The sequence below is a fragment of the Salvelinus fontinalis genome, chromosome 18 (genome assembly GCF_029448725.1).
Source record: "Salvelinus fontinalis isolate EN_2023a chromosome 18, ASM2944872v1, whole genome shotgun sequence".
In the NCBI taxonomy this organism is placed as follows: Eukaryota; Metazoa; Chordata; class Actinopteri; order Salmoniformes; family Salmonidae; genus Salvelinus; species Salvelinus fontinalis.
The window spans coordinates 11,548,246-11,571,819 of NC_074682.1; the positions used below are offsets into that span (position 1 = coordinate 11,548,246).

General features: G+C 44.5%; 1 protein-coding gene across 6 annotated transcripts in view; it reads right to left on the minus strand.

The window, feature by feature from the left end:
- Positions 1–23,574, minus strand: part of kaznb (kazrin, periplakin interacting protein b) — a 158,472-nt gene that overhangs the window by 21,492 nt on the left and 113,406 nt on the right. For 4 of the 6 annotated variants that reach the window (XM_055868159.1, XM_055868161.1, XM_055868163.1 and 1 more), the window contains 2 exons: positions 16,858–16,953; positions 982–1,176 (listed from right to left, as the gene is read on the minus strand). In XM_055868159.1, the coding sequence (XP_055724134.1) occupies positions 982–1,176; positions 16,858–16,953 (291 nt within the window). Of the gene's footprint in view, positions 1–981; positions 1,177–12,975; positions 15,564–16,857; positions 16,954–23,574 lie in introns of those variants that run through there. The other 2 variants (XM_055868162.1, XM_055868160.1) reach the window with 2 other exon arrangements.

Genomic DNA, 23,574 nt, shown 5'->3' on the forward strand with positions numbered 1-23,574 from the left:
GACAATAGGGTAGGACTCAGGTAGGACAATAGGGTAGGACTCAGGTAGGACAATAGGGTAGGACTCAGGTAGGACAATAGGGTAGGACTCAGGTAGGACAATAGGGTAGGACTCAGGTAGGACAATAGGGTAGATCTCAGGTAGGACAATAGGGTAGGACTCAGGTAGGACAATAGGGTAGGACTCAGGTATGACAATAGGGTAGGACAATAGGGTAGGACAATAGGGTAGGACAATAGGGTAGGACAATAGGGTAGGACAATAGGGTAGGACTCAGGTAGGACAATAGGGTAGGACTCAGGTAGGACAATAGGGTAGGACTCAGGTAGGACAATAGGGTAGGACAATAGGGTAGGACAATAGGGTAGGACTCAGGTAGGACAATAGGGTAGGACTCAGGTAGGACAATAGGGTAGGACTCAGGTAGAACAATAGGGTAGGACTCAGGTAGGACAATAGGGTAGGACTCAGGTAGGACAATAGGGTAGGACTCAGGTAGGACAATAGGGTAGGACTCAGGTAGGACAATAGGGTAGGACTCAGGTAGGACAATAGGGTAGGACTCAGGTAGGACAATAGGGTAGGACTCAGGTAGGAAAATAGGGTAGGACTCAGGTAGGACAATAGGGTAGGACTCAGGTAGGACAATAGGGTAGGACTCAGGTAGAACAATAGGGTAGGACTCAGGTAGGACAACAGGGTAGGACGCGGGTAGGACAGCAGGGTAGGACTCGGGTAGGCCAGCAGGGTAGGACTCGGGTAGGACAATAGGGTAGGACAATAGGGTAGGACTATAGGTAGAACCGTAGGATGGACTCAAGGAGAGACCGTAGGGTAGGACCCAGGTAGGACTCAGGAAGGACAGTAGGGAAGGCCTCAGGTAAGACTCAGGAAGTACAGTAGAGCAGACTCAGGTAGGACAGTAGGGTAGGACTCAGGTAGAACAGGGTAGTAGCTGAGCACTATGGGGGTCGTCCTGACCTTGTAAGGCCTCCTTGGCGCGGTCCAGCTCCTGCTCCTTGTCTCCCAGCTGCACACGGAGCTCAGTGGCTGAAAGGAGGTGGGAGGAGCAGCCCTGGCCCTGGGTCTCCTCCAGGTCCTTACTCAACATGTCCTTCATCTGCCTCAACAGGTGCACCTCCTCCTGCAGCTGGGCCACCTCCTCACGCAGCAACACTACAGAGGAACAGAGGAGAAAGAGAGAAGTTAGAAGAATGTAACAGTCCACAGAAATCTCTTTCTGCTTTGAACCCCTCGAGGTGAGAAATGGAGAGAATGAAGTGAAAGAATAAGGACCAGAGAAGGGGTGGGGAAGGATGAGTGGAGAGGAGAATAAGGAAGAGAGATGGAAGTAAAAACAGAGAGGAGGAAAAGAGAAGGAGAATGTAGAGGGAGAAGTTGACGGGTATGGAGAGGGGGAGAAAGGCAGAGCGAATGAGCGAGGGAGACGGTGGACGTCGTGAGAGTCGATATCAGAAAGAGGGGGGTGGGAAACAGGGTGACAAACTTAAGGGGAGAAGAGCAGAGAGCGTGCAATAATTAGGCTCAACTCGACACCTTTCCAGAGAGGAAAACCCACAACAACACATGCACAAGCTCGCTCATATGCAGATGTGCACGCGCACGCACACACACACACACACACACACACACACACACACACACACACACACACACACACACACACACACACACACACACACACACACACACACACACACACACACACACACACACACACACACACACACACACACAGCAGGCTCTATCTAAGCTGAAGCCATGGGTGATAGAGAGATAGAGTTAAATGAGAGTGACAGTCTCAGGACTCAAACTGGCAAGGCTACAGAGCGGTGAGAGACAGTGGTTTGATAAGACTATAAAAAAATCTATGTGGAAAACAAGCTTCAGCTGTGTTCTTTAGCTCCGTGCCTTTCCACTGACATACGCCTCACAGCCCTCTGGGAGCTTAGGGACTTAGAGTGATAAACAAGAGCAGGAAACCAAGGAAACCGCACAGAGAAACAGAGAGAATCAAGACAGTAATTGGCACAGTATCTCCTAATACACAAACACATTCACCAAGGCAAGCAACACAGAACACAAATACGCTAAACTGGGCCTCCATTTGATAAGGTATTGACTAACTGGGGTTTGTTTACAGTTACAGTTTTTGCCCAATAAGGGCCACCACAACAAAGGAATGGCCTTGTCATACCGAGTTATATTTTCGCACTAGCTTCTTGAATATCTAGATTTATATCTGGTTTAGAACGATGCACAATGTTAGTATGTCTGGGAAGAAGCTTGACCAGCAGCAGAAATCAGTGGCCAAAACACTTCCAGCCCTGCCCCTCCGCAGGGAAAGGGTTGGTTTGTACCTGGTAGACCACCTGTAAAAATCTGATGGCTCCTGGAAGTGGTTTTGGACCGTTTTGGCCACTATCCTTCCTCTGGTCTAAGATAGCCAAGGGCGTTGTAGCCAGACTACGTGGGGCTGCAGAGGCCCAGATAAGAGAGGAAGGGACAGTCCATCGGTCACTGTCGACTCTGGCTGTGAAGAGACCCGCCGGGCAGCAGCGTATTGTACGTGTCATCAGGACAGGAGGTAGTTTCCTGGAGAGAGCAACCTTTCACAGCCTTCTCGCCCGCTAAACCCACTCATCTGTTTACCTATACAGGCTTGCTTAGTTGTTGCAGGTGAGGCCAGCTGCCACCTTTGATCGCTCTGTAGACCAGAGCAGCCAGACACAAGTTGGAAGTATACGTCCCAGGCAGTTACGCGCTGTTCAGACGATCTGCAGTCCTATCTGCGCTGTTAGAGCTATCTGTAGTGTGACAAGTATGATCCCTAGCTGTGAAATAAATATGATCTGAGGTTCTGTTTTGTGGTTGAGAGAGTCTAAATGCCCCCCTCTCGGTGTGATAGTATCATACAATTATGTCCTAGCAGACATAACGCACCGAGGTTGCTAACGTGGGAGATAAAAAAGAAACAAGAGTCAGCCATTTTCAAAATGGCTGTGAACAATCTTATTCCCTATGGTTATAGTACATGCAGTCGTTGTGTCCTCTCCCTACGCCGGAGAGTGTTTCAGGTCCGTTTAACTCTAATGTGATATCATTCTATGTGTATGATAATGATCATGTAGAGTTATATGTAGAGGTAAGTAGGCTACTTCAAGGTAACTGTCATCACCAGCAATGTAGAGAGTGTATGCATCTACAATGGCAATAGTGAAGCAGTTGGAACAGAGCATGTCAACATGGCTTAACATAAGCGACACAGACACATGGCGAGCACTCAGGGATTCTCTAGATACTGTGGGAACCGAACAGAGGGTGATTTAAGCACAAGCAATCAGCACCATAATTCCCTCAAATACACTTTCCCATCGATCCCCCCCATCCTCATCCTGCCATTACTCCCCACTTTCAGCTCTGAGCTGCATAATCACTCCTCTTTCAGGTTCCCTGCCTCCCTCCCTGCCTTGCCTTTTTTATGAAATGAAGGCAAGGCAAATCCTGGAGAATCTTCTTTATTTTTCCCCAGAGATATTTCAGTTCAGATAAGCCTGTTGGCAGTGACATCATCAGTTGAAAAGAGGCTACACAGCACCTCGTCGTCAGTTCGGTTTAAAAACGTGCACATCGTGAAATTAATCGTGTTTGGTTGTTTTTTTCTCACACAATGCACAGGCATACGTAGGGTTGCAAAATTCCGGGAATTTCTAGCTTTCCTGGTTGGAGGATTCTGGATTTCCTGCTTATTCCCTCCTGATTTCGGGGAAAACAGGGAATGTATTAAAAGTTCCCGGAATTTTGCAAGCCTAGGCACACATGTGGGACAAGCCTGAGAGGTTATCTTTTTGTATACACTATTGAAGAATAAGCCAAAATAAATAGTTTGTACTGACTGGCCATAATGTCCCCTGGCCTGGGCTGTTACGGTGATCATATTACTGACCAACCAGTGGTCACGAGTCATGACTGCAGTCAAATTCCGAGTGACCGTTTAATTACAATAATTAAGCTTCTCCAAGCTTTGATGCTGCTGATGGTCATTAGTAGCCTACCAAACTTGCTAACTGCCTGGTACTCAGCACTCTATTGTCCCTCTAATCACTCTGACATCAATGTAACCAAATGATGACCTCTATTAAAAAGAGGAGGATCCCATCAGCTTTCTATAGGCTAGGCCTACTATATTTATTTCTCAGCTTTCCTAATATTAGGCACATTGCTTCTGTTAATAACAGGAGTATAGCCTACCTGGCTGGCATGAAAATGAACCATGGGAAAACCATGTCTTTTTTCCCGCTGCCCCTGTTTCGAGACAGTTGGATGATAATGGTCCATTCTAAATCCAAATAAATTTCACACATACATTATTTAGTATATGTAAAGACAAGATTAAATCAAGAACAGTCTGATGGGTGACAATATTAGCTTATCACTGGTCAATGACATATTATCACTTGCGAATGATGCCCAGTTTAAGGCAAGAAACAGTGTATGTTTTTTTGCCGACTTTTTCAAATCATAGTCGCACATCTCATGTAGCCTAGCCCATAGGCCTATATGTTTTGATAAGGTTTGTATCACAACTAAAGTGGCCAAATAACTTCTTAAAATGAAACACATTAATCCGCTTTACAAAGGGTGTGTAGAGCCCAACTGTCATACATACGTGTGAGTGTCAGGTTTGGGGAAGATCCTTTTCACCATAAAAATGCACTTTTACAATAAAAGCATTACATGCATAATCACATTTGCGGTCACTTTTGAGAATGGTGTTTTCCTGCTAATGCAACATTTGCGCTTATAGCCTACTGCTGTGTGTGTATTGCTGCACTTATAATGTGAAGAAATAGCCCAATAGTTGAGCAACATTTTAAGCTAAAAGTTCTCATCTGTTGCGTCAGGCTCATTGCTTAAAACACTTTTTTTGATGCTAGTGGTTGTATTAATTTGGGATCTATCGCATCCCACAACTGTCCCAGACTATGTTTGGAATGTTTATTTATTGCACAGAATAGGTCAACTTTTGTACTATGGGGGATATTATATTGACATAGACTAGTGCTTTTGCTGTTCGTTAGGCCTACTCATCTTGTTGGCTGATGAAAAGTAAATGAGGACAGTTCTTCCAATATCTTCAAAATGCGCCTCGGAATTGGATAAGGACGCGCACGCAGTTGCGACCAGATGTTTCTGTCTTCACTTGTAGCCTGTGAGAAAGACCCGATCACGTGATGGAGAGATGCTTCGGCACGCAGCCGGGAGAAGGGAATTATAATGATTATATCAGCCCATGGGCACAATGGCCACTGGCCGCAAAAGGAATGGATTTTTTTTGGGGGGGGGGGGGGGGGGGGGGGCGGGGGATATTCCAGCCACACAAAGGGGATGCAGCCGAGAAATTCGAGGCATTATCAAGTGCTTGTCAAATTGTGAATGAGAGACTAATGAAGTGTGTACAGCCTGCGCTGCAGAGATCATGCCTTTCATGCAACTTTTTTCAAATCATCATTAAAGTTGCATCATGCAGCCTTAGAATGTATTAAAAATACAAACATATAGCCCAACATTTGTATCACAACTAAGTTGCATAAATAACTCTAAAATAAGCACATAGAAATACCATTTTATTTGTTAACAGTTCAACATAGAATAGCTGCATGTGTGGGTACTCCCTCAAATCGTTTGGAGAAAATATACTTTCTATTTTATTCAGCTTTGTTCAATTGTATTCTTCATGCTATAAAATAATATAAAATAATGCCACGCAACTCTAAGCAAATCTTGTCTGCTAAATGAACTAGTGTAGCCCACAGCCATATGGCATAGCCAGATCAGGAGCTAACATAAGGACAACTCAGAGTATGCTATTCTGTTATTCTGCAATACTACATTTTCTTCATATCATGTTTCTTTAGACCTGGATTTATTGTGATGGTGTATATTAAATGGATTTATCCAACTTTTTAAAATGTAGATGTTCCAAAGGTCTGCATTAATGGCTTGTAGGCTATGCGTGGAAGCCAGGAAGGCTAAATGTCTTTATGTTAATGACCGCTCAATTGCCGTGAGACCGGCAGTTATTTGATGGACAATCACCGGCTGACAAAATGTACCGCCATAGCCCTACCCCTAAACTGTTGTATTGTTGTTATTGTTAGCATCATTTCTTGTCTCCTGTCATAGCCCCACCAGTAGACGGTGAACGCCTGTTCCTGTAGCCACCTTCCTGAGGAGAGAAGAAGACCTCATCTCTTCACTCAGCAGTGGCCCACTCAACTATTCCTGTCGGAGCCATGACTCTATTAAAAGCTCCATCAGGGCTGCTCTGAGTCTGACCAGGCCATCAACCCGTGCTCTTCCCTCCCACTGGCTTCTCCATTCAGATACTGAGAGAGTCAGGACACGCCTGACTGAGCAGGTAGGTCTAGTGGCTGTTTGCTTTGTGGCTAAAAGAAGCCAGAGGCATGAGCTAGGTACCCGTGCTGTGTGTTTGATACGAGTGTCAAACACATGCTTGATAGCATCTATCTGCTCTACCTCTATGTGGTATGCTTTGTAGGAATGTCTGGACGGGTGTCACCTCCCTCTGCATTTATTACTATGCCAGAGGCTTTGGTCATTCCTCCTCTCCTGTATCAGGTAGCCACAATGCTGACCAGTGTGACACCAAATTTGTCCTTCAACTCTAAGCTACACTGTGTTTACTATAAATATCCACCGGCATTGTCCTAACTGAGTGGAATTGTACTCTTGCAAAGACACGACACCTTAATACAGTGTGAAACTGTCCATTACACAGTGGTTATCGTGTGCAGACCTCTGTATCATCTGAATAAGCATCTCCACGGACCCTGTTAGATTGACCGGGGTATGAAAATGTATGATTTGCATCCCCGATTGCAATATTCAGTGTAATAAATGGAACACGTTCCTCAGGTTTGTTATAGCAGGGAATTTGCCAGTGAACAACAGAGAGAAAAGGCTTACAGCGAATGATTAGGCAAACCATGGTCCTTTGAAAATATAATCACCTAACTCAAATATGTGCATGAATTACTCTCTTACATTTCCATTTTCAAACATTCCACATTATTCTTGCAGCACAAACAGCGCACTTAACAGCAATATTAACCTTGTAAATGATTATTTTCAACATCCATTTACATACACTGCAGGGGCCGCTTTTTCTATTTGAGAAACAGTGTGGGTACTGTGGGTGCTGCTTAGCCTGGTTGATCTACTTCAGTTAATGTATGGAACAGAGTGCATGGAACTCTGCACTGTGTGTCTGGAGAGTGAAAGCGACATGTCTGCATACATCTGGCACAGTATCAGTGGGCTTGAAACCAGAGAAGAGAATTACACTCTCACTCAGTACATTCCATAAAGCTCCATCGTTTAAGAGCATTGATCCTGTATTTCTAGCCATGGTTACTGCATGATGCTCTACTGTATGTGTAGGGCTGAAGAGGGAAAGGTTTTACTGGGTAAGCAGAAGCAGCATTAGTAGGAACACTGTAATCTCACAATATGTTTAAAACCTTCCCAATCCTTGGATTACTATTTGATTGTCAGTTCCCACAATAATCTGGAAATCGAACATGGACTAGAGGTATTTTCACTCCCGTACATTTGGATCCTGTTTCTCTCTACACTACTATTCCCCACATTGTGTTCCCCTGGTGGGATTGGTATTTGTTTTTGTATTTATTAAGGATCTTCATTAGCTGCTGCCTTGGCAGCAACATTAAGGCATTGATATACAATTGAAAATATGTACACGCCATTCCATTTCATAACACTTTTCGCAACACGTTAAGTGTGTTCCCTCAGGCCACTACTCTACTATCACATATCTACAATACAAAATCCATGTGTGCGTGTGTGTGTGGAGTGCGTGTATTATCATGTGTGTCTGTGCTGGTGCTGCACAGCTCTAATACACCCAGTATGGAGAGGAGAGGGGGAATTGGAGCTGGGGGGGAGATGAATGACTTTTTAGAGAATGTGCAGACAACCAATATTTTACAGTAGCATTGCAGATAACTGTAGTGTAGTAAAAAAAAGCCCTATTACCTGGAGAATTATTCACTAATGCACTGAGGTCACTAGAGCTACTAAGTAGCAAAATATTCAACCCTTTCAAATCCTTTCAGTTTTTATTGAAACAATAATTAGCCGTTGTTAGCGGCTGATAAAAGCACATAACGGATGCTGGGGAGGTTCAAACAGCACTGAACAAAAGCCCCTGTGTGACTCACTGAGTAGACCACCGTAAAACACGGCTCTGAACATCCTTACAATGGTTCACCACGAGCGTCTGCCTCCCCTCCGCCAGCCTTTTCAGAAGTCATTCTTTAAAAAAAATAAAACTAAGAAGATAAACATATCAATCGTTACACAGCATGTTCAGAAACTCAGGATGTCTCCGTGCTGCTCCAGCAACAACAGGCAGAAATGTTAGCATGTTTGTTGACGACGTGAACTGCATTCCAGCTGATTATGCTGCGTTAAGCCACTGTCAGCAGGGGGCCGGTAGAAACCGGAAGCATCTGGTTTTCAGGAGAAAAGCAGAGAAGAGGCGAAGCCTGAACACAGCATGTTTCCGGTTTCCTCCGCTCAGGCGATTATTTTACATCTGCTACATTAAGATAGAATTCACCTGTTACTCTCTGAGATTATCGTCACCCATCATTGGCTGTGGTGCTGCAGGCAGCTGTCAATCAAAGGGAGTCATTGGGCCAACCCCCTCTGGCTCGCTGACCTCTCATGACACAACTATGCAGTAGTCACCTGACTTGCCAAGCTTCATCCACTTTGACATCTCCTTACTTCTGAAGCCAATTTTCAATTAGATTAATTTAGTATTGTACGTGTGTACGTGCACTTGTGTGTGTGCGTGCGTACTAATGCGAGTGTGCGTGGCTGCCTGGTGCGCTCTGCATCTCTGATCATTACTGCGTAGAGGAGACGGTTCCCAGGAAAGGAGGGCTGTACTGGGATCGCCGTGAGGGGATGACGGGTCGGCCGCTGCTCCTCATCCAACTCCTCATGCAGATGATATGAGCCTAGAGATCCTTCATAGTCAAACAGAAGTGTGGGTGTGGTTGAGAGAGAGCCCTTCTTATTAATAGTCTGTGTGTTCTGTGCATCCTCAGACAAACCCCTCTCCCTCTCGCTCTCTCTGATGGGAGGATATACACACAGGATTCTACTGGTCACGGAGGTCCTTCACTCATCACTTGGAATATCCGTACTATCAACTCCGAATCTATTCATTTCATTTCTCATGAAGCAAACAGATCTTAAAAGGGCTATTATATGACCATGTGGAAGGAATCACAAAAGGGCTGTTCAGAGCGACTTGATGAGACATCCTGTAATCTCCATGAAAATGAAGAGCATTTTGTTCACATCTCAAGTCAAGAGGATGAACCAAATATAGGGCATTACATAAGAGGATAACATCGAATCGACAAGAAATGATACAGGAAGGCCAATAGAAATGGTTGCATCAAAAATAGCAACCACATTCATTCAGTCAATGATGGGTTTTGGATCCGAGGGGGAGTTCTGGCGGGTGGGAGGCAGCAGGGAGATTAGTGGCTGTTTTAAAACTGCTCTACAACTCTTTGTTGAGATTCTCTACAATAGTCAGTCATTTTGGTTGGATAGCCTGTGGGGTGTCTTAGTACCTAAGCCATTGACAGGGCCAGGGGTGAGTGGGTGAGAGAATAACACCACGCAACGCAACAGAGAACAACACAACACTATTCGCTGGTTGATCCCTGAACAGCACCTGGCTGCACGTAAGTACCAGCAGGTTCGTTTTCCACTCAGGATATTACAGGGCCCTTCTATAATGTATGTGAACATGAATTATACATGGGCACTGGCTCTCAACCTTACTTAACAACATCCACTGCACAACGTAAACAATACGCTAGAGAGTGGACCCTGGGTTTCCTTCCATATATGTTAAGAGTTTACGCCTCACTTGTGTTTCTTTCTTACCATGGCAACCTGAGGATCTAGTCACATATAACGGCTATGACTTTACTGTATACGAGGCCCATATTCCGTTTGGAAGCTCTAGTGAACATTTCTAAGTCTGCGTGTGTAAATCTGCACGCCTGAACCCACAAAGAGGTGTGTGTGCGTGTGCATACGTGTGTTTGTGTGTGCATGCTTATCCATGCCCCTGTTGGTATATCTATAGAGAACAGCTGCCATGAATTAATTGCTGTGAGTTTACATTACAACGGAGGTCAGTGTAGGCATGCCAACTGGAGATAGTAGTAATTGATTCACACTTTTATTATGGGAAGATTAGGCCCACTGCCAGGGATGTGCTGCTGGAAGAGCAGCAAGAACCTGGTAAGGCCGCTCAGCTCAGACTGCCTAGAGTCTAGTTATCAACAGCAACAACGCCAATAATCTATCGAAACATAGCTGGGTTCGTTCTATGACATGATATCACTGTACATGGTCTGACTTTGACTGAACACCGAACAAGAGACTTGCCCAATGAGACTATACTGAACACTGTCCTATTAGTGTCCAGTATGGCCACAAGCCAGTATAATCCCTGTTGAGCATGTTTCATCAAGACGGAGTTGAAATGCAGTGCCCAACGCATGAATATCCCGAGAAGATAAAACAAATGGCGGTGCATCCTTCTTCTACACTGACCTCCACTCGCTATGGAGCTGTAACACATTGGACTGGTCACTGGTCAAGGACTGCAGAGCATGCCATCATGGGGACTGCTGTGAGCTGCTGCGGGAGCAGCGTGTGAGACCATCTCTGATAGTGCCATCTGGCTGCAGCGGCTCACTCATTATCTCTTCTCAATTTGGAAAGCAACCTCTGGGTATGGAGGAGTCACGCAACACAACCAACGGGATCATCCTCGGATTCATCTCCTCAAATGCACGCACGCACGCACGCACGCACACACGCACGCACGCACGCACGCACGCACACACACACACACACACACACACACACACACACACACACACACACACACACACACACACACACATATAGACAAACGCACACACACACACACACACACACACACACATCTAGACAAACGCAGTGAGGACCATGTCACTGCAACAGAGACAGTGTCTACCAGGGTTCCAGTTGGAGGTGTTGGAGGATCTCTCAGATAACACCTGCATTAATGGAAGTGTAGGTGTGTCCGTGGGTTGCCATTTCCTATCAAAATGCCAAACACATCAAATGTCAAGGTGGGCGGAGGAATGCTAGGGGGAACGCTGGGGAAATATGCTGATTGGATTGTACTTGCAGAACCTACAGAACTCCAGACATAAAATGACACCAATTCCAGAGCATTGGGATATGGCCCTGGGCGCCCAGTGTCCGGTCTGCAGCGTGAAGTCACAAGCTCTGCTGGTGGGCTACCTAGTGGTGCCAATAGCCCTGGTTCGCCATAGAAAGCCTATGTAAATTACGATCACCACAATAGCAAAAACATGCGGCGGACGTTGTGGCCTCAAAAATGTGTTTATTATGATGCAGTTTGACCCCCACAGTGAATTATTTGAAAGTTCAATAGTTATGCATTCTGACTGATGGAGTGGCTGACCAATGTCTACGGAGTTGACAGAGGATGGCAGAGCGGAGGACGGAGGGTGGCCATGGAGATTGAGGATTGCGCTCACACTATGTATGAAATATCAATTTAGTATGCAATTATAGGTGAATACATGTTGAATTCCAAACTACGTTCTATGTCTGAGGGTCTTTTAACACGATGAGAAAATGATGCGGTTGCACAAATGATAAAGATAGTCTACAAATCATAAAGCATTTTTATCATTATATACAGTCCACTGTTTCTCATGGCCATCCAATCGAGCCTCACCGAGTTGTTGTGATGGTAGCCCATTCATGTTTTACTTTCAGGTGGAAGGATCCTGGTCATATAATATCGAGACGAGATGGGGTACTTATTAACTTTGCCACAATTCAAGTGAGATCTTACAAAGAGAGTCACCATGCCGACATGTTCTCTATATAACTGAACTGAACGTCACTCGAAAGAGTGAATCAGTCCTAATTCTGATGATCATAGTTAATATTTGCTGTCCATTTCGTTTTCCAACGTTGACCTGGCTAGGTTCTAGGTAACGCTGAGCTTTCAAACTAACCTTCTGCAAAGGTTTAATAGTAGGCTAGCATCAGGTTCATAGACATTGAAACCAAGTTGACTCTGTCAGGCAGGATGAACATGACTACATCGACCATGATCCTTTGCTGCTTCCAGCTTCATGTGCCATCGGTTTTCCATAGGAATATGTGGATGAGGTCAGTGCTATGTCTATGGATATGACAGACTTATCATCTCTCAAATATGTAGGCTATTTGTGCTATGTTGGCTGAGCTGCTCATCACCAAATATCTCCCTTGATTCCCCTGACTAGACTCACTCCAGGAGATTCATATGCTTATGTCAGATTACCAGATTAACAAGCATATTAACCAACGTACACGCGTACATGTCAGATCCGGATCAACCTCATTTGTTTATATGTAAAACAAATAAACAAATGTTGTTGCGGACCTACTACCAAGAAATATGTTTTCTAAAATTACACACCAAACAACTTTTATTTACAGTCAATAATGTGTTGCTAACACAACCTTTCCATATATAGTAGCATTATGTTTAGTAACATATTATGTAAATATATTACCGAATGAAGAGATTTTTATTTAGCTACTCGGTGATAATGAGTTCACATGAATCCTTCCAATTCCTCTCATAAAGACAGCGTGAGTACACGTGAAAACGAACTCATGAACTCACACACGCATCTACCGTAGAAACAGAGCTCTGGCCTAAACCAACCCTCTACGGTGACAGATGATCTAAACCCACTCCTCGTTCTTCCCTCGTTCCCTCTCTCTCTCACTCACCGGATGTCCCCTCCTCCCTGTCGGACCTCATGTCCTCCTCCTCCTCCTCCACAGCACAGGCTCCGCTGGGCTCCACGGTCAGTGCTGGTGTGTGTTCTCATAGCAGAGGAGCCCAACTCAGACAAACACCATTCAGAAAGACACCGTAGCGAACACACCACACCACAGCAGCCTCTCGCTCAGCCGCTCCCAGCTCTGGCCATAGGCTCCACCCAGCCAGGTTACTAGGAAGTGTTCCCCCGAGAGCCTGTTTTGTCTGTACTCTCCATGTTTTCTCTCGCTATCTCCCTCTCTCTCGCTCTGTCATTGGCTTATTCTCTCTTTCTCTCTCTCCTCCCCGTTTCTTTACCTGTTCTGGTACACGCCCAGAGGCAGTTTCCATTCCAAACCTCTCTCGCCCCTCCTCTTTTTAACCCCTTCCAGCTGCTGCTGTAGCGAGGGGGACCAGTGTGCTCTGACATGATTACTACTGCTATTTCTCTCTCTCTCAACCGCGGGAGGGCGTACCTGTAGCCTCAGGTGGTAAGGCAGATGAGTCACTGCTATAGCACTTCTACCTAATGGCAGCTGGCTGAACGACACAGTGACTAAGAGATCTCTCTTTCACAGGACATAATGTACCGTACTGAAGAGATCACCTACTGCACAGAGAACAATACCCCTACGGAACACACTGCCCTTATGGACAATTTGACCACAAGTCACATCAGAGCGTGTTCACATGTTTATATAGGACGCCTGGCCTGGAAATAATACACAGTACTGAAGAGACGAGGGACAGGAGTTTTTCCCTGATCATGTGACCTATCCTGGCAACTCAAAAATGTTTGGACTTTGTTACTCTATAGCCTGCAGCATGACGAGGCCTGCAATGTTTTCCGCGGTCAAAAATGAAGGTAAACCAAAACAATTCCAGCTACAGCACTGGGGTTGTTAGTGCGAGACTTCAACCCAGGAAGTGCTGGTGTTTTCTACCGGTCGTCAGATGCAGGGTTGGATGAGGGCTGGATGAGTGTGGACACAATCACAGAGCTAATCGAGTTAGAGTTTTAGCCTGAGGCCCAGGAATAGGGACAGGAATATGGACAGGAATAGGGACAGGAATAGGGACAGGAATAGGGACAGGAATAAGGACAGGAATAGGGACAGGAATAGGGACAGGAATAGGGACAGGAATAAGGACAGGAGTAAGGACAGGAATAGGGACAGGAATAAGGACATGAATAAGGACAGGAATAGGGACAGGAATAAGAACAGGAATAGGGACAGGAATAGGGATAGGAATATGGGCGGGAATAGGGACAGGAATAAGGACAGGAATAGGGACAGGAATAGGGACAGGAATAGGGACAGGAATAGGGACAGGAATAAGGACAGGAATAGGGACAGGAATAGGGACAGGAATAAGGACAGGAATAAGGACAGGATAAGGACAGGAATAGGGACAGGAATAGGGACAGGAAAAAGGACAGGAATAGGGACAGGAATAGGGACAGGAATAGGGACAGGAATAGGGACAGGAATAGGGACAGGAATAAGGACAGGAATAGGGACAGGAATAGGGACAGGAATAAGGACAGGAATAAGGACAGGAATAGGGACAGGAATAAGGACAGGAATAGGGACAGGAATAGGGACAGGAATAAGGACAGGATTAGGGACAGGAATAAGGACAGGGGCAGCGGGTGCAGCCAAGTACTAGAGGAGCAGAGATAAGACCAGTCTTGTTTGGAAGAAGTGGACACTGGGCGGGGAAGGAAATCTGTAAGACTTCCAACAGGCTATTTAAATGACTGAAATAACTTAGCTTAGTAGTGATGTGTTGCCTTATCATAACCAGGAAAAACAATGTTTGAATGGAAAATAATTGTTTACGTTTCAGGCTTCCGAGAGCTCAAAATCAGGGTAAATCTGCTGTTTGTATAAACGGAAGGTGTTGGACCGACGCTAACACAGTAAACAAGCAACTTTCTTCATCCTCAAAACGCTTTTGAAATGTCTTATGATTCTATCACAGAATTTAATTGCTTGGCGAATATAGGGCTATTTTCCCCTGACAATCCTGTAGAGTAATACAGAATAACTATGTGTCTCAAATATAGAATACACGTATGAGTGGGAGAGAGAGAGAGTGTGTCACCTCGGTGTTGTAGGAATGAGGACAAGTATACCATCAAGCCAGACGCTTGTCAACTGAGGCAAATGGATCCGTCAATCACGGACTGAGTGCCTGACTGACTGCTCAAGAATCACAGTCATGTGTCATTCATGTGTTATTAATTCGTATTCATTCTTATTCGTTCGACACCCATTTAGGGATGTGACTGTGACGCGAGTTTCTGAGATACAGCCTTGGTTTCAGTGCAGCTGGAATCATTTTACTGATATCTTTACTCATGATTGCCCTTCTCGTGTTAATGCTCTTTTGTCTTCATCCTCTCAGTCCCTCATCCTCAGTCTTTTCACTACTCATGTGGCTATCCTTGATTTCAGGGCTAAACTCACTGAATCTCTGTGTCATCGATCCGAGCATAATTACATAAGCTAGCAAAAGTCCATTTATCTGTGTAATAACTCATGCTCTCTTTTTCTCGCCCCCCCCCTCTCCCTCTCTCTCTCTCTCTCTCTCTTTTTCTCGCTCCCCCCTCTCTCCCTCTCTCTCTCTCTCTTTTTCTCACTCCCCCCTCTCTCTCTCTCTCTCTCTCTCTCTCTCTTTTTCTCGCTCCCTCTCTCCCTCTCGCTCCCCCCTCTCTCTCTCTCTCTCTCTCGTTTTCTCGCTCCCCCCTCTCTCCCAGGCCTCTCTCCCTCTCTCTCTCTCTTTTTCTCGCTCCCCCCTCTCTCCCTCCCTCTCTCTCTTTTTCTCGCTCCTCCCCCCTCTCTCTCTCTCCGCTCCTCCTGTTCTCCAGCTGCACCAGATGATCTGTCACTCTGCATTATCAGCACAGGAGAATGTTGATGGAGCGCTGAGAAAGACAGGCATTAAGATGTTAGCTGGAAGGGGAAGAAGGGAGGGAAGGAGAGAGGGATGGAGAAGGGGAGAAGTGACTCAGACAGATACTACCTCTGTCCAGGGCTGATGGAAATGTCATGAGGCTAATTTAATGGCCTGAGAGTGCACTTCTGCTGCTTCAAGGGGCTGTATTTGATGAAAAGATGAAAATTATAATTCCGGGGAACACTCGTGGCTTTCTGGCAACGTGGTAAAGAATAATGGGAGTGATTAAGCAGGAGAAAACGAAATGCCCTCGAGACTTATAGATTCATCAACAAGCTTCAGGTAATCAATACTCTTTATAATGTTCTTCCTTAGTGGCCAATATCATTACAGATCACAACAAAGACAGAGAGCCTTTATTCAGAGACATCTTTGGAGGGAAAATTAGATGCCATTTAACTCAAACTGAAGGCAGTGATTAGGGCACAAATAGGCATCGGCACACTACAACAATGATGATCATCAATAGTACGCTTCTCTATTCAGCAATACAATGTGAAGAGGTTACATCTGCCCCTCTCTCCCCCATTCAGCTCAACTATCAATGTTTCTCTGTAACTTGGACCCAACAGTATTGGGTCCAAGCACAGAATTGGGTGTATACAGTACAATACTAAGCAGATGATTAACACTGTGTGCGGTTTACTTGCCTATAGTATATAACACAGTCTGCTGTAAGTCCTTTAAGGCCCTGGGTCCAGTCAGACATATTATCAGATTGTTCTCCCAGACAGACAGACTCTTCCACATCACAGGCCTCTGCTCCGGTCTGTCTGCACCCAGCTGACAGGTCTGTGTCTCAGTCCTAACTCCCGGGACCAATCACCAAGCACACACTTCCTTCCATCACCAAGGCAACACCCTGTATTTCCAAGGCAACACCCTACCTTTGTCGAGCGAGGAGTCTGGGGTGCCAAAGTCCATGAGGCTGGAGATCTCTGTCTGGTAACAGATCTCGCTCACCACTGACTTCTGCCTGTGATCTGTCAAAGACAACACAATAGAACACCTGACATCAGACCAACAAAAGAGACTAGCAACAGTGTTATGCTGACGACGAATAGTTTCAGGAAGATGTCTTTCTAAGGAAGAAGGACAGTTACTATTTAGGTTTACACAGCCAGGGGTAACTAACATGACGCATACAGGTAATAAATATGTGTACTGTGTGTGTGCGTCGTCCGGCGTGCGCCAAAGAGTGAGAAAACAGAGAGAAAAGAGAAAGAAGAAAGAGTGAGAAGAGAGAAAAGAGAAAGCAGAAAGAGTGAGAAAAGAGAAAGAGTGAGAAAAGAGAAAGAAAGAGTCACTGTTTGCATTAAACATGTCCTCACAACTGAGAGGCTTTCAAAAACAAACAACTTTGGAATTGGCAGAGCCTTTATAGATGCAGTTAAGTTTGACAGGTAGTATTCTAATTAACAATACGGCTAATCGATTTTTGCTTGTTTCACAATTTTGTGAAAAATAACCCTTTATTAATACAGACTGTCCCCTGTTTCAATACTCTCTCTCTCTCTCTCTCTCTCTCTCTCTCTCGGCAAAAAAAGAAACGTCCTCTCACTGTCAACTGTGTTCATTTTCAGCAAACTTAACATGTGTAAATATTTGTATGAACATAACAGGATTCAACAACTGAGACATAAACTGAACAAGTTCCACAGACATGTGACTAACAGAAATGGAATAATGTGTCCCTGAACAAAGGGGGGGGGTCAAAATCAAAAGTAACAGTCCGTATCCGGTGTGGCCACCAGCTGCATTACATTTCTGGGGGGGAATGGCCCTAGCCCCCACCCTCCAATCCAACAGGTCCTAGACGTAATCAATGGGATTAAGATCCGGGCTCTTCGCTGGCCATGGCAGAACACTGATATTCCTGTCTTGCAGGAAATCACGCACAGAACGAGCAGTATGGCTGGTGGCATTGTCATGCTGGAGGGTCATGTCAGGATGAGCCTGCAGGAAGGGTACCACATGAGGGAGGAGGATGTCTTCCCTGTAACGCACAGCATTGAGATTGCTTGCAATGACAACAAGCTCAGTCCGATGATGCTGTGACACACCGCCCCAGACCATGACGGAGCCTCCACCTCCAAAATCGATCCCGCTCCAGAGTGCAAGCCTCAGTGTAACGCTCATTCCTTCAACGATAAAGGCAAATCCGGCCATCACCCCTGGTGAGACAAAACCGTGACTCGTCAGTAAAGAGCACTTTTTGCCAGTCCTGTCTGGTCCAGCGATGGTGGGTTTGTGCCAGTAATGTCTGGTGAGGACCTACAATCCCTCAGTCCAGCCTCCGTCAGCCTATTGCGGACAGTCTAAGCACTGATGGAGGGATTGTGTGTTCCTGGTGTAACTCAGGCAGTTGTTATTGCCATCCTGTACCTGTCCCGTAGGTGTGATGCTCAGATGTACTGATCCTCTGTAGGTGTTGTTACACGTGGTCTGCCACTGCGAGGATGGTCAGATGTCCGTCCTGTCTCCCTGTAGCGCTGTCTTAGGCGTCTCACGGTACGGACATGGCAATTTATTGCCCTTGCCACATCTGCAGTCCTCATATCTCCTTGCAGCATGCCTAAGGCACGTTCACGCAGTTGAGCAGGGACCCTGTGCATCTTTCTTTTGGTGTTTTTCAGAGTCACTAGAAAGGCCTCTTTAATGTCCTAAGTTTTCATAACTGTGACCTTAATTGCCTACCGTCTGTAAGTTGTTAGTGTCCTAACGACCGTTCCACATGTGCAAGTTCATTAATTGTTTATGGTTCATTGAACAAGCATGGGAAACAGTGTTTAAACCCTTTACAATGAAGATCTGTGAAGTTATTTGGATTTTTACGAATTATCTTTGAAAGACAGGGTCCTGAAAAAGGGATAGTCTTATACAAATCTACTTTGAAACAAAAGTATACACCTCACACACATGGTTATGGGCTTAAAAAAAGAAGACACCTGTACCATGTTAGATATAGAGTTGAAATGTATTCAATTTTGAGTTTGCATCCCAATATTACACTTGATATACATCACAGAAGACTGAAATATAACAATTGTTTGACATAGAAACACCGGATTTTCTGTGTTGATTTTTAAAAATGTTTATTAATTATTAAATAATAAAAAATATTAATACAATTCCACCCATGAGACCACTAGAGGGCAATTTGGTCATTTGACTGCAGGAAAGGACTACTGGGTCTAATAGAACTCTGCTGTGTGTGATGAGCTCTACTGATAAAGCCTCATCTGCTGCCCTCTGCACTACTCTACTCTGCTTCTCTCCCACTCTCCACTGATAGTTTGGTTTTCATTAACTCATGTCATTTCCACCTCCAAAAATGAGGACAGCACCAGATAACTCTCATTATAAGCTGGGTAGTTTGGGTCATGGATGTTGATTGGCTGAAAGCTGTGGTATATCAGACAATATTCAACGGGTATTACAGAAAATTACTTTTTACTGTTCTAATTACATTGGTAATCAGTTTATAATAGCAATAAGTCACCTTGGGGGTTTGTGGTATATGGCCAATATACCACTCCTAAGGGCTGTATCCAGGCACTCAGCGTATACCGTAGCCCTTAACCGCGGTATACTGGCCATTTACCACACCTCCTCGGGGCTTATTGCTTAATTATACCATCCTCTCCCTTCCTCCTCTCTTCCTCCATGTTCTCCTCCCCCACTCCTTCCTCCTCTTCCTTCACCACCCCCTCCTCCTCTCCCTCCTTCTGCTATGAGGGGATATAAAAGAAAAACATTTTCACAGGAGAGGAGGCAGCAATATCCCTATTGTGCCATCGAGTCATTTTCTAGAGCAGGACCCAAACAACAAAAAGTGAAATCATTTCTTCAGAAGATGGCTCTAGGACCCTGGTATTGATCTGTGGTTCTTCTCGTTAAAGAATAAACGTGTTTGTGTTCCGAGATAAACCATTCCCAGGCTGGTAACATATAGCTGGAGCTATAGCTGGTGTACAACAATGAAAAGATAGGGTGGGACTAATCAAAGTTCATATCTCAACTATTACGAAGAGCTACCAAAGCTATAGAGACCCTATAATTCAGTGTTCTAACTTTGTGAGGGTGACCAAAGCCTCCTCACTAATGAAATGGCATGTGTTAATATGCAGTATAATACTACATTATCATCACATTGGCCAGTCTAGCAGCCATAGGCCTGACCTGTTGCGGTATATCTCACCACTGTGTGTTTCTATCTCCTCCCTTCTCTCCTTCATTCCTCTCTCGAGCACACAGAGAGAGGGGCTGTCAACAGTTTAATTAAATAACTGGAGTAGTCAACCTGACATGAGGGAAAAACGAACCGGCGGGAAAGTGGCCTCTATTCCTTATTTCAGGGCAAATGGATGATATATATTTTTTCTCCTGTTCCTGTTCCTGCCCATTTCATAATGGACCAATCTAAATAGAAACTCATTTTACATTTTAGTAAAGACAAGATTAAATTGAGAATAGTCTGATGGGTGAAAATATGATCACTTGATGAGAGAACAGCGTGTGCAGCCTGAGGCGAGGAACCGAGAGCAATCTCTTTAAGCAACTTTTTCAAATCATCAATAGCCTACAGTTGCATCATGCAGCCCATATAGGTTCTGATTTCTTAGACATTCTAAGGTTTGTATCATTCACAACTAAAGTTGCCAAATAACTGGCCTTTATGCTCAACACAGCCACTTCAAACGCTCCAGAATGGGAAAAATATCCCTTCTATTGTATTCAGCTAAGTTCAATTATATTCTTCTTACTTTAAAATCACATAATATAAAATAATGTCACAGGACTTATAAGCATATCTTGTCTGCTAATTGAACAAGTCTACAGTCTATGACATGGAGCACAGGCAGACTGTATGTTTCTTTAGACCTGCCTAAAATAAATAATAGATTTATTTAACTTTTTTAAATGCAGATGTTCCAAAGGCGTGCATCAGTGGCTTGTATGCGTGGAGGCATGGAGATGCTCAACATGTTTATGTTAATTAACGGTTAGTTACCATGAGAACGACAGTCTTTGGCATGACAATAACCGACTGACAACATTTCATGACCGCCACAGACCTACCACCACCAAAACAATTTTTTGATCCAGAAAAAAACCTGAAGTCATTCACACACTCTTCTCCTAGTCTGCAGGTTTGAGCAGTTTTACTTCTGTGGCCTTATGGTATTTTTCCAGTTCATTGACTTCCCCTTCCATCTCTTTCTCTCCGGGATGTTGTTGTGGTGTTGTTCTTCCCCCTCACTTCCCTGCCTGCTGACCTTTCCCTGGGTCTTTAATATGGAGATTGGGTAACAGGCAGGGAAGCAGGCAACATAGCCACAGGCCCCACGCTGGCCGGCTGGGTGGCTGCGTTCCTTAGCGAGGGATAATGAAGAGAGGGGTCGGCACTGAGACTGAGACTTCAGCACGCTCCGGTTCTGCTGGCGCCTAGCTGGACTCGGCATGCTTCCCATCCGAGAATATTCGGAACAGTTTGTGCATATACACTACATGACCAAAAGTGTGTGGTCACCTGCTTGTCGAACATCTCATTCCAAAATCATGGGCATTAATATGGAGTCGGTCCCCCCTTTGCTCCTATAACAGCCTCCACTCTTCTGGGAAGGCTTTCCACAAGACCTCGCTTTGCGCACCGGGGCATTGTCATGCTGAAACAGAAAAGGGTCTTCCCCAAACTGTTGCCACAAAGTTAACACGCAGAATCGTCTAGAATGTCATTGTGTGCTGTAGTGTTAACATTTGCCTTCATTGGAACTTGGGGAACTAGCCCAAACCATGAAAAACAGCCCCAGACCATTATTCGTCCACCAAACTTTACAGTTTACACTATGCATTCGGGCAGGTAGCATTCTCCTGGCATTCGTCAAACCCAGATTCGTCCGTCGGACTGCCAGATGGTGAAGCGCGATTCATCACTCCAGAGAACACGTTTCCACTGCTCCAGAGACCAATGGTGGCAAGCTTTACACCACTCCAGCCGAAGCTTGTGATTGCGCATGATGATCTTAGGCTTGTGTGCGCGGCTGCTCGGCCATGGAAACCCATTTCATGAAGCTCCTGACGAACAGTTCTTGTGTTGATGTTGCTTCCAGAGGCAATTTGGAGCTCGGTAGTGAGTGTTGCAACCGAGGACAGACGATTTTTACGATCTACGTGCTTCAGCACTTGGCGGTCACTTTCTGTGAGCTTGTGTGGCCTACCACGTCACAGCTGAGCCGTTGTTGCTCCTAGACATTTCCAGTTCACAATAACAGCACTTACAGTTTACCGGGGCAGCTCTAGCAGGGCATACATTTTACTGACTTGTTAGAAAGGTGGCATCCTATGACGGTGACATATTGAAAGTCAATGAGCTCTACAGTAAGGTAATTATACTGCCAATGTTTGTCTATGGAGATTGCGTGGCTGTGTGCTTGATTTCATACACCTGTCAGCAACGGGTGTGTCTGAAATAGCCGAATCCACTAATTTGAAGGGGTGTCCACATACTTTTGTATATACTGCCGTTCAAAAGTTTGAGGTCACTTAGAAATGTCCTTGTTTTTGAAAGACAAGCACATTATTTGTCCATTAAAATAACATCAAATAGATCAGAAATACAGTGTAGACATTGTTAATGTTGTAAATGACTATTGTAGCTGGAAACGGCAGATTTTTATGGAATATCTACATAGGAGTACAGAGGCCCATTATCAGCAACCATCACTCCTGTGTTCCAATGGCACGTTGTGTTAGCTAATCCAAGTTTAACATTTTAAAAGGCTAATTGATCTTGTTATTTTAATGGACAAAAAATGTGCTTTTCTTTCAAAAACAAGGACATTTCTAAGTGACCCCAAACTTTTGAACGGTAGTGTATATAGTGTAGTTTTGGTCATGTAGTTTATTATGATGACATTTTGCAATGTTTTTGTTATTTTTAGTCTCGGAAAGGGTTTTTTCATCCATTAGTGTGCACACAATTTTTTCTCAAGGCATACTCCCTTAAAAGACCTTCGATTGAAAAACTTGAAAAAACACACCAATAGTACTGTTTGTCCATCTTGATTTGCCGTAGCCAGTATACGCTTCCTCAAAATAGTAGGAATTAATCTGAGTAAGATAACTCAAGATATCTGGTGTTTTTGCAGAGGAGATCTTAGTCACACAATTTAAAAAAATGTTTTTGTTGTTGCTGAAAACGATTAGTCTCTTGTTGAATGACAATATATACTTTATTGAAGAATTCCTACTGTTGACCAATCACCGATGAAGGGGCGTAGACATTTTCTGTGTGCACAAACGTCCGAAAAAAAGACCAAAACGAACAAAAACTTTACAAAATGGATTAAATTGTTTTTTCTCTCAACCATATAGTCACAATACCTTATAATGAAAAAGTGAAAACATGTTTTTAGAATTCTTTACAAATGTATTGAAAATGAAATACAGAAATATCTCATTGACATAAGTATTCACACTCCTGAGTCAATACATGTTACAACCCCCTTTGGTAGCGGTTACAGCTCTTAGAGTCTTTCTGGGTAAGTCTCTAAGAGCTTTGCACATGTAAATTGTACAATATTTGTATTTATATTTATTCT